This window comes from Macrobrachium nipponense, chromosome 35 (assembly GCF_015104395.2).
Source record: "Macrobrachium nipponense isolate FS-2020 chromosome 35, ASM1510439v2, whole genome shotgun sequence".
Lineage (NCBI taxonomy): Eukaryota > Metazoa > Arthropoda > Malacostraca > Decapoda > Palaemonidae > Macrobrachium > Macrobrachium nipponense.
The window spans coordinates 21,933,461-21,946,145 of NC_061096.1; the positions used below are offsets into that span (position 1 = coordinate 21,933,461).

Sequence of the window (12,685 nt, forward strand, 5' to 3'; positions counted from 1 at the left end):
GTCTTCGTCATCTGGTCAATTAACATCAAATCTCTCTCTCTCTCTCTCTCTCTCTCTCTCTCTCTCTCTCTCTCTCTCTCTCTGTCCTTTTCTGCTCATTCTTTTGTTGATGTGAACCCGAGATTGTATTTTATTTCTTTCACACATTACAATATAATTTATACAAAGTTTCGTGCCCAAATTTCTTGTTGATATTTATTTGATTTTGTTATAATAACAGATATATATATGTATATATATACAAATATATATACATATATATATATATATATATATATATATATATATATATATATATTACACACATATATAATATACATGTATATATACATACATCAGTAGGAAGAATCTGGAAAATAAAATCAAAATTTCCAATATGCTCATTATAAGGAAGTTCAAGAATAAAAAATGAGAAAACCTGAGGCCATCAGTTTATCAAGAATTTAAGAGACAGAAACGTTTACTTTTAACCATTCATGCTTCTTAAACCATTTGAAGGCTGAAACACACCCTCCTCAGAATAATGTTGTCTGTGTTAAAGGATGATAGTGATCATAAGATTTAGCTGAAAGAAACCAGGTCTCTTTTAGAACATTCATGGTTGACCTCTCTCTCTCTCTCTCTCTCTCTCTCTCTCTCTCTCTCTCTCTCTCTCTCTCTCTCTCTCTCTCTCTCTCTCTTTGTGTGTGTGTGTGTGTGTGTCCTTAGTAAAGAAACTTTCGTAAAATGTTGTTTCGCACTTGAGCTTTCCATAAGAGGTTCCAAAGAAATAATGTCAACATAAAATGCTACTACTACTTATGACATAATAACATTTCTGGTCACTGCAAAAATATCCGGTTTCAGTCTCTTACCCTGCCTGAATATTAGTAAAAAAATTCTTCATTCTTTCTTTTTCATTAGAGATCAAAATGGAAAAACATCTGCAACGTATCATTTGCCGTACAGAGGAAGGAAACCCCGTGTTTAAGTTTTCCTGTCCTGTTCAGAAAGCATTCCATTTCATTTCCTTTAATAAAAAATAAAAACTTTTTCACTACGACAAAAATGGAGAACTTCCGAGGCTTCAGTTAGCTATGCTATTAAAAAAGAATTAGACGGTGGCGCTGATCACCAGTCAAATGATACACACATTTTGGTAGAAAATTAATTTAACACTTGTAGTCGCATAATCAGCCAAGAACACTGACGTTTTGCCATCAATTTTCACGTAATCATCTCAGTCATCCCACTAAATATTTTTTTAACTTCAGGGTTGTTTTCTTGACAAAGTAATCTTAAAATAGTAAGTTTTTTAAAGATTTTTACCATCATGAACTTGTTGATTCTTGATGAACCCTAAATCTAGAGCCATCTGCGAACCCAGGAGGAGGAGGAGGAGGAGGAGGAGGAGAAGAAAGAGAGAGAGAGAGAGAGAGAGAGAGAGAGAGAGAGAGAATACATAGATATAAATAATAGCTATTAAAACTTACGTCTTGGGCGGCGGTTTCCTCACTCCTCCTCAGTTTCTCCAGCCAAGTTCTCTCGACCCGCATCTTAGTCTTGAACTCGATGGCGCGACCTTCCTCCTCAATTTTAGCGGTCCATTCCTCTTCCTTCCCATCTAATTCCTCTTCCAGTTCCTCCTTCTCTGTCTTCAGCTCTTCGTTTTCTGTGGTAAGAGTCATGACCTCGGCCGTCAGCTCTCTCTCCCTCTCGGAGAGTTGTCTCGTCTTCTCTTCGAGCTCCTCCTTCACCTTCTGAGCTACCTCGTACTTGATCTCCATTTGCCTGTACTTATCTCGCTCTTCCCTGAACTTCTTCTCGGTGTCCGATCTGTCGAGGTTCTGTTGGCGGTTGACGTTCTCGATGGATGACAGGCGATCTTTGAGACAGCGAACTTGGACGTCGTAATCTCGGGTCTTCCCGCGCACTTCCTCCTCCAGCTCTTGGATTCGCATCTCGTACTCAATGGTTGAGCGGTCGAGTCGTCCTTTCATAAGGGTCGAGTCCACTTTCATGAGTTCGTTCTGTCAAAAGGAAGTAATGCATTCTAAAATACCAGTCTAAGGAAGCATTTATTTTAAATAACTGTATAATAAAAAAACGATAATAAAAACTTCAAAACAGTGAAAAAGGGAAAAAGGGTCTTTTCAACCCTTGAACCAAAGAACTTCACCTTCATTGAAAATTAAATTCAACACCGTACGACTCAGGATTAAATGCACTGAATGTTTTTATTTCTAACCTGCATATAATCAGTGAAGAATAAAAAAAAATAATTGAATTTATTTTAAATTTATTTATTCTACATAAACAATTCCTAAATCCCACATTTAAGCAATGTACTAGTCATACTTTGATATGATATAGATATAGTATACCTATACATTCACATGTATTTTAATGCAGCTGCAAAATTACACAAACCATATTGGTTTTCAGTAGGATACGAATTCAATTCGTGTCCCTTAAAGTCAGTTTTACACCTACGGCCAAAATCGGCAAATCTCCTTTTCCTGTGAGCCTCGAACTCAGTATTCGTGAAAGGGGATATATATATATATATATATATATATATATATATATATATATATATATATATATATATATATGTGTGTGTGTGTGTGTGTGTGTGTGTGTGTGTGTGTGTATTTCCCCAGTTTATGCGTTTGCAATTAAACTTCCATGTGCAGTACTTACGGCTATATTCCAGTTCAATATGGTAAGAACTTGTCCAAGATTCTCAAATTTATAAATACTACCTCCATTAAGAGATTGAGGAAAAATGCCCATAAACATAAGCAAAATTGGTTACATAAAAGTGTAGAGGAAGTGACAAAAAATATGTACTAGTGATTATACCATTAAAATGAAAATTTTTCTACTTTTCTGAAAAAAATCTTTTAATGGATCATTCCAGTAATGAAAAATTTTGTAATTTTTTTTATTCTATAGTATATTTAAGAGACATATTTTGTTGCCAGTGTAAGTTTTTACCCTAAGGAACCAATATCACCTAAAATCAATGGAAATAGATACATAATTCCTTTGTAAAATTATTATATTCATAATCTAGTAACTGCTTTAATGTCATGCAATTTTTACAAAGGAGAGAACCTTTAAAACATGAAGCAACTAGAAAGTGAAGTAACGATCAGAAGTGAGCTATAGACAAGAATAAAAAGAATAAAAAGTACAAGAATAAAAATAATTCAATTCACACCACAAAAACCAAAAAATATAATACACTAAGCAAAAACACCAATTCAGTGTCAACTGCAGAAAAACGGAATATCTTCAGAAACTGATATCAGCTGTCAATGAGTGTAAAAGCTGTAGTACGAAAGCACTGCAGGAAATTGTCAGTAAAGCCAATAACCAATAGATACCAATGGTCACACCAAATGAAAAGATACGACACCTCTCACACTGCCACCCGAAATGACGGACGCACCGAAAGAAAAATGGGAAAGGTGAAAAATATACGATAGAGATTAAGCCAAACCGAGGAATCCTTCGGAAATAACACAAAGCGATGGTAAATAAATATACAATCATCTTGATTTTGCTTTCATGAAAAAAATATTTGTGGGAATCAATTCCCTTGGCGTACAATACGAAGAAAGGAACTTTGAAGGAAGCTCTACTTACAAAAAAATTGCTTCAATATGCTTCATCCGTGCGGAAATGAATTGACAAATGCAGAGAACTATTTACAGTTCGTCATACTCCCATAAACAAGAAATAAATGAAGGAATTCCACATTATATAAATAAAGAGAAAGTATTTTAGCGTAAGGTGCATAAACACCAAATGACTCAACTGATACGATATTCATGATTTAAAGTACAAAATATCTAATATTGCAATACTAAAAGACAGGACAACTTGATATAATGATGAGGTAATATGACGAAAAATTAACATTTTTAGTCTCTATATCCAGTTTTATATTTCTTATCAAAGACTCTTGTGTTTTTTTAAAACATACAGATTAATAAGGAGGTTAAACGTGATAGAGCACACAATCAAAAAGGCTTTATCAACACTGATGACCTTGTATGACAAGTCTCTTTTTACATGAATACTTGACAATGATTGTTAAAATTAAGATATTTAGTTTACAGATTAATTCAAAATAATTAATGATAAAAAATATTGATCATAAATTACCCAACTTTTTCCACAAACGAAGTCTGAGTTAAGTCATGTAAAGAATTTATTGAAAATAAGTAAATGAATCCTCTCTCTTGTTAATCCATTACGTGAAGTATATTACCCAACAAAAAGAAAGATCGAGCGAAAGGGATAAAAAGAGTTGATGCAATTTCAGAGGAAAGCGAAGGCAAAAGGGCAATTTAGAGCCAGAGAATGAAAGGCGGCAAAGACCGGGGTGAACCACTGCCTCCAAACGAAACGATCCTCCTCTCCCGAAGGGGAAATATAAAACAAGAAATGGTCTAGAATTCACCTTAATAACTCACCCCCTTATGCAGAATATAAATATAAAAATAAAAGTACCAGGGGGAGATGATGCACATTCGATGAATTCAAGATATTTGAGGTTCAGAAATTCCGGATTTTGAGATTAGGAAGAAAACTAAAATGATACGAACGACTGTTTTATTGGAAGCTTTTCTGCTCTCAGGCCAATATAACAGGTGAACGGAAAATTCTGCTTAAAAAAAAAAAAGTCCTCTCTAACAGTAATCTAACTACATTTCAAGGCATATTTTAAACCAAGACAAAAAGAAAAGATTAAAGAGAATAAGGAAACTCTCAATAAAGGCGATCCCTTTCCCAATAACCTTTCATTTTATTCTTAATTTTGCGATTCACCCTCCCCTATATGGCCCAGGATTAAAGCCCGCTCTAAGCAATCATACATATATACCGACACAAGTACAGGCACTCTCATGCAAATAAACGCACACTTCCACACTCATATGCAAATAAAGCATTTTATATATATATATATATATATATATATATATATATATATATATGTGTGTGTGTGTGTGCGCAAAACCATACCGTAGCCTACACACACACACACACACACACACACACACATATATATATATATATATATATATATATATATATCTATACATTATATATATTATATATATATCTATATATAATATATATACACATATATACATATATATTTATAAATATATTATATAACATATATATATTATATAACCTATATATATAAAACATATATGTATACAATGTATCATATTAAAATTAAAAGAGCTATATACAAGACTTTAATTTAAAAAGCGGAAACTGATAATAACGAAATAAAAAATAAAATTGTTAAGAACAGAAAACACACGTGAACAAAGACGCCCTTGGAAACAAAATAGTAAAATTCAGAACACATACTTAAATACAGACAGACTAAAAAAAATTACTAATAATAAATGAATAGAACACTGAAGGTTAACCTACCATTGCAGAGGATAAGGACGCACTATGAACAAAACATACAAGAAATTTTTCGAGCAAGGCAAAGAGTTAAGAAAGATACAAGGGAACAGCGGTTGTTTGACAGTTCCCTTGTATCTTTCTTAACTCTTTGCCTCTCTCGAAAAAATTTTTGTATGTTTGGTTCTTAGTGCGTCCTTATCCTCTGAAGTGATAGGTTAACCTTCGGTGTTCTATTCATTTATTATTAGTATTTTTTATTTTAAAGTGTGTCTGTATTTAAGTATGTGTTCTAAATTTTACTATTTTGTTTCCAAGTGCGTCTTTGTTCACGTGTGTTTTCTGTTCTTAACAAGTTTATTTTTCATTTCGTTTTTATCAGTTTCTTTCGTCCGCTTTTTAAATTAAAGTCTTGTATATATATACATACATATATATATATTTATATCTATATATATAATATTATATATTATATAATAATAATATATATATATATGTATATATATATATATATATTATATATTATATATATATATATATATATATATATGACTTATGACTGAGATACGCGCACATATTCTCGAACATAAAATCAAGTTTCATCAGGCTTCCACCACCGCATCAATAACGCCATATTCGTATGCGGAAGTTTATCATTGTTGAAATGGTTCCCTGCACACCCAATGCTCTACTCACCTTTATCTTCTAACTCACTCAGCCTTTACTTCTCAATATTATCAAAAACCGATCATTTTTCATTATGTTCCTTTGATTAAAATTTGGAAAAACTCCCCAACCCTTACAATTTCATTTATGCTGTATATTTTTTAACTTCGTCAGGCTTCTAGTGTTCATAATCTCAACTATTCTTACTGAAACACTACATATATAAATTATCTTAACATATTCTAATTTTTTTCATTTATTGCCCATATCTGTGCTTCACATCCATAAAAGCGATTGAGTTTGAAAAATCTATCATACATTCCAACTTTAGCCCCTTTAATCTTTTGCTGAGATCCTGGCACTTTCCGAGCTTCCCTGCCCTTATCCCAGTCACCCATCTACTCTTCACGTGCTGAGATTAAAATTTTCAACATCCCCTATAATAACTTCAAAGTCTTTTGCTGGAATCATCATTCCATCAAATTTCACTGGTATTTCCTGGCCTTTCCCTCACCATTTCATGAAGCTTACACATTCTTTTGCTTGAGATATAACTTTACACCAAACCAGTCTCTTACGCCAACACAATTTAACAAAACTAGTTCATCAGGACAATGAGTTAATACGGATATGCATCCGGATAACTATCCAAAAAGGAATTCTTCAGATTATTTGAAATCTGAAAGTTCATCTCTTAATCCCCATAACTTTTATCATTTAATCGAGGTATCTCTGAACTCTTCTTATTTTCCTAGATTAGTGGTACATCATAAAAAAGCAAATATCAACGAGCTGAAACAAACATCAATATCAATTTCAAAGAGAATGTAAAGAATAACGAATTGCAAGAATGTCCTGAATAATTTCTGTGAAAATGTTTTGTAATTCTCTGACAATCATAATTCTCTGGTTATGACTGAACATTATTCTATCGCCAACTTCATGAATCGTTTACATTATTCCTTGTGGCTATTCATCAGTTTACCAAGAATACTCTAATACTAATAATATTGAACACATTTTCAAGGACACGAAATTATTTTCACTCCGAAATCAAAACATTTCCACTCCGGAAGGAAATAATATTATTTTGCGAGTTATGGGCTCACCTCTCATAAACTAGAATTATTAATACATGCTTGATTTGTTAAACTGAAGTAAAAAATTTTAAAATCAATAAAGACATAGTTCAAGAAAACATCTTATCGTATACAACATATTCCAAGAACCTAAATTGTTCCTTGATAAAGCGCTGAAATAAATATTATTTTTTAAATGATTTCAAAATTAATTTATTGCAACTCTTGTTTCCGGTGCCATAACAAGTTAACTACGCTCCATTTGTTCTCTTCCTGAAAAGTTAATTAAATGAATGGCCAATGAATGGCATACAAGAGAAATAATAGTATAAAGTTTCCTGTCCCTGTTCAAAACGTCTAAAGCCGGTATTTTTCACAAAAGAGCAATCTGCATCAAAAAAATCATCCAGTAATTGATCAAAGTAGAGGTCTTTTTATATGATGTATAAATGTAAAAAAAAAAAAATATCCCTTTGAAATGCCTTTTTCGTACTTTCGTATAATTCCTGGTATGACAGTTTAAAAAAATCTTTTCCATTGTTAATATTTAGTAACTATTTCTAGTAATCTACCAATTTTTCTGATCTTCATGTAAGTTAAATAATTTTCATTGGCTACCTATTCATGTGCTTACAGAATCTCTTTTTATTACAAAAGCTCTTTCGTGTGGCATAACATGAAAAATTCTCTCTCTTAACACACACAAACACATATTCACATGTATAAACTATAAATCTATATTTGTGTTTGCGTGTACGTGAATATAATATATATAGATATATATATATATATATATATATATATATATATATCTAGATTTATATAATTATGTATATATATATATATATATATATATATAGATATATATATATATATATATCTATATTTGCATATACATATGCATACACACGTATATATTTGTATAACATCCTGCCTACTTTACTTCCTTTTACAATCTGGAAGTTAATTCCATCTTAAAAAACAAAAAAAGAAAACGTCGTTTCAGATGACATGTTTGGTCTTCTCCTCCCATCAGTTGTGGAAAAACAGCAACGCGAGGGGGGCCAAAATGCTTTTTAATGAGGGGAGTTCTGAAGAAATGCTGATTCTGAGCTATTCCTAATGACTTCATATTTGTGTCACAATGTGGTTAGGGATCCAGTGGGTCTTCTTTAAAAACAAATAGCATAATGGTAGATCATATACAAATATAACCTTGATATGTAACAATATATTTTATCTGAGAGCAAGTATACTTGTAAAGTAATGAAATCCACATGTACCTATCATAACAATCATGAAGAAAACTCACAGTAATACACTGTACATGATAAACCACAAAACCGATGCAGGTAGACAATTTAATGAGAATATCGAGTAGTATTACACTCAAAAGAAATGTTATGAATCACGTTTCTGAGCGATTAAATATGAATTTCATGTATGTATAGAATAGACCAAACCACAAGAAACCATAGATATAAAGGGAAATTCGGTTTTGATGACGCTCTTATCTAATATTTTTCAAGGACTTTATCTTATCTCATAAGCGATTCTTGAAATGGGAAAATTATTTAGTTAATTTAGGCAAGTGTACTGTGGATCTCCAGTTGAACTTGATTAGTTTAGTTAATTTTCTAGTTTATTATTCATCTTAAATATTTAGGGTGTTAATATGTTCTCTCTCTCTCTCTCTCTCTCTCTCTCTCTCTCTCTCTCTCTCTCTCTCTCTCTCTCTCTCTCTCTCTCTCTCTCAAACATGTCTTAAAAAATGACAAAATCAAACCCCTGGCATGAGTCGTAGAGTGAAGCTTTGTATTTATCTATGACAAGACCGGATTCTTAACTATCATTATTTTTCCTTTTTCTGTCAAAATGCAATTATACTTACATGAAATTTCCTACACGTTAATTTAATTTCTTGGCCCTAATGTAAATAATCTAATCCTTATTTTATAATAAATAGGTTTATCTTTAAATCGAACATGAGGCTTTGAAAACCATTGCTTTGAATGTACAAGTTGTAAGAAACTGCGTTAATACAAAATGCCGAAAATCGATTCTCGTGCGCAGTACAAAAAGGAGTAAGAAATGAATACCTTACGTGAAGTACTTCCAAAGTAGGAAAAATTACTCTGGCCAAGTAGACCTATAAACGAGTCTCAGTAAGTTTTGCAGCTCAGATAATAAGACAAAGTATTACAATGTATCTGAAAGCAGCTATAAGATTTTAGTAAGCCCTCAGTTTCATAAAACGAGCAACACTAAAATCATTGATGGTACTGTCTAGTAAAACAGCTACAACATGCTTCTGGAAGATACTAAATCATTCTTTCGTGGTCGGTCGATAGTTTTGGAAATATATCTTTACTCAAATAATAGGCTTTGCCTTGAAACTGGAATAGTTAGTTTCCACTCAAAAGAAAAACCTTTTACATCACAATAAGCTGTACTACACAGCACCAAAGCCAATCCGGCTCTCGGCCAACGGCAGCCCCAAAAATAGAATAATATATTTTGACCTTCGACTCTCCCGGTAACTAACCACAGTACTAAATTATCAACAACATAAAATCATTAATGACCTCACTACGGATCATGAATAATTTTGGTTAGTTTCAAACAACTTTAGATTTTATTACGTTAACGTTTTGCTTTTAAATTATACTGAATGGTTTTCAGGATTTTAATGATATTTTTTTTTCTATGGAATAAATACATTTCAATATGAAATTTTATCAGGATATGTAAGGTTATTCCTGATCATTGTAATGATTTCGATAAAGTGTGGAATATAACTGACTTATTATTATTATTAATTTTTTTCCTTCTATGACGGTCATCCTATTCGACTGGGTGTTTTTTATAGTGTGGGATTCCGGGTTTCATCCTGCCTCCTTAGGAGTCCATCACTTTTCTTATTAAGTGCACAGTTCCCAGGAGCACATTCTTCTCCACGAGTCCTGGAGCTACCTCAGCATATATTTTTTCCAGGTTCCTTTTCAGGGATTCTGGGATCGTGCCTAGTGTCCCTATGATTATGGGTACAATTTCCACTGGCATATCCATATCCTTATTATTATTATTATTATTTTATTATTATTATTATTATTATTTGAAAAAGGATATCATTTCTTAACTCAATGGGTTCCTTACCTCGTCCTTCAGCCTCCTAATCTCATCTCTGAGGCCCTCCTCGACCGAGTCCCACTCGGTTTTCCATTCCACCACCTTCGACTTGAGCTTTGACTCGTACTCTTCTTCATTCTCGTCGAGGAGTCTCTGTAAGGTCTCACACTTATCCTTGATGTCCCGGTTTCGACACTCGCCCCTCCTTTCTTCTTCCCTGTACAAAAATAAACACATTAATTAATTAACTGAATTAAATGTATGAAAATCAAATTCAAAATGAGTTATCACTGAATAAGTAGCTTTTTCAATTTGAACAATATGCATTCATCATTTCGTAATTAATAATCTGTATCAATTCAACATAAATAATGAAAATACAAATGACATTTTAACTCTGATTATTGCCCATTGAATGAAAGAAAATACAGTACGTTAACATCACATAACGTAACTGAATTACATACCAGTTCTTAAAAACAAAAACTAACACTTTTAGCAAACACTGTGATGGGAGATACACCAATCAAAAATATTTTTAGTTGGTAATGATTAAAAAATCATATTTTTTTAAAAGAAAAAGAAACAGCCATTAACATAAACTACGGCAATAAAAGTAATGAAATTCAAATTGAAAAATGTAACGAGAGGGAGCTTGTCTTGGAATATCAGCAGAACCTAGCATTTGCGAAGTTAATTAAGTAAACAAAATCTCATTTACAAATCAACTGCAAATAGGAATTTGCTCGTCCTCTGCTTGCACAGACCAGAGGTTCAAATAGTATTCTGCCTTCAAGCACTAAATTAAATATAGATTTTAGGCCAAACGACAAGCACTGGGACCTATGAGGTAATTCATTGCTGAGACGGAAATAGACTGAAAACAAAGCCCGTGCCAGCACAGGGCAGGCTAAAACTAACTACTACGACAGTAAAACGTTTAAAAAACGCAACTGGAGGAAAAGCTCGCATCTGCAGATGCACTATGAATCAATTGTTAGGAGAGGGTGGAAAGTAAGATGAAAGAAAGAGATATGAAAGGCGGTTCAGTAAAAGGAACGAAAGGGGTTGCAGCTAGGGGACGAAGGCACGCTGCAAAGAACCTCAAGTAATGCCTACAGTGCACCTCATGAGCTGTACTGACGGTAAGCTCCTACAGGGTAATTGAACGTAAGGATTAACCAGTATATCGAAAAAGAACTAATTTCATCGCCATGACCAGGGCTAATCAAAAACGATATCATTGCCAGGAGGAGATTCTACACCAGCTAAAACGACTATCTTAAATGGACATCTACGTATATATTTAATAGCACGTTGTCAACAAAAGAAACAGATATTACAATAAAAATAATAGGTATACATATATCATTCGTAATATCAACCATGTATGAATTCATCATATTCAAATTCGTAATGTGGCATCTGTAAGCATCAGCCGAGCAATGACTGAAGAAGGAAACCATTATTTTCACATGCATGACACATGATGGCCTCTTTCCAGTGAATCTGGAATACTTTGGCAGTTCCAATCTAAAAAATTTTGTTTAAGATCTGTGTTTAGGAAAAGTTAAGACTTCACATAATGCTGTATATAAACAATTTATTTACCAATCAGTTCTAATGTTTTAAGGTCTTATTAGTATAAACAAATTATATTTTTAGTGCATCTCAAATACACTTATTACACTACATTTCCTTATTTGCAACAATTCATTTTCCTTTTTGAGCAACAAATGTATACAACAAACTGTACGTACAGAAGGATATACATGTAAATGCACACATATATATATAATATATATATATAATATATATATATATATATATGAGGGTGTGTGTGTAGTGGTGAGGGTGTATATATATATAATATAATATATATATTATATATATCTATATATATCTATATATATATATATATATAGAGAGAGAGAGAGAGAGAGAGAGATAGGAGAGGGACGAGAGAGAGAGAGAAGAGAGATTATACTTCAGTTATAACTAAAATTTCTGATGTGTCCAGAAACCTGCTACTTAAAATTAATGTCAACTTCTATATCGGAGTCACTTTAGCCTCCAAAGCATACTACGCTTGAATTTAAACAAAGAGCACAATATGCAATTCAACTCCTTTACATATTTCAGTACTATGAATTGGTATTCAAAGTATGTAATTAAGCAATAAAAATCTAGTTAACAAAACGTTATATCAACAGGTTCTACTGCGTATAAATAAGTCTTGTGGCAACGCATCAAACAATGGCGGCACATTCAATTACAAAAAAATAGCAGCTTCTGACTGTGATCAATATTCCAACGTCAAAACCCGTCTTCACATTTTGGACAAGCATTAAAAAAAAGTGCATTTTATCAGATATGTTAGTTACGTCAGGATG

General features: G+C 32.6%; 1 protein-coding gene across 7 annotated transcripts in view; it reads right to left on the reverse strand.

The window, feature by feature from the left end:
• Nucleotides 1-12,685, reverse strand: part of LOC135208471 (trichohyalin-like) — a 555,144-nt gene that overhangs the window by 285,152 nt on the left and 257,307 nt on the right. For all 7 annotated transcript variants that reach the window (XM_064240691.1, XM_064240696.1, XM_064240694.1 and 4 more), the window contains 2 exons: nucleotides 10,320-10,509; nucleotides 1,473-2,009 (listed from right to left, as the gene is read on the reverse strand). In XM_064240691.1, coding sequence (XP_064096761.1) covers nucleotides 1,473-2,009; nucleotides 10,320-10,509 — 727 coding nt within the window. The remainder of the gene's footprint in view (nucleotides 1-1,472; nucleotides 2,010-10,319; nucleotides 10,510-12,685) is intronic.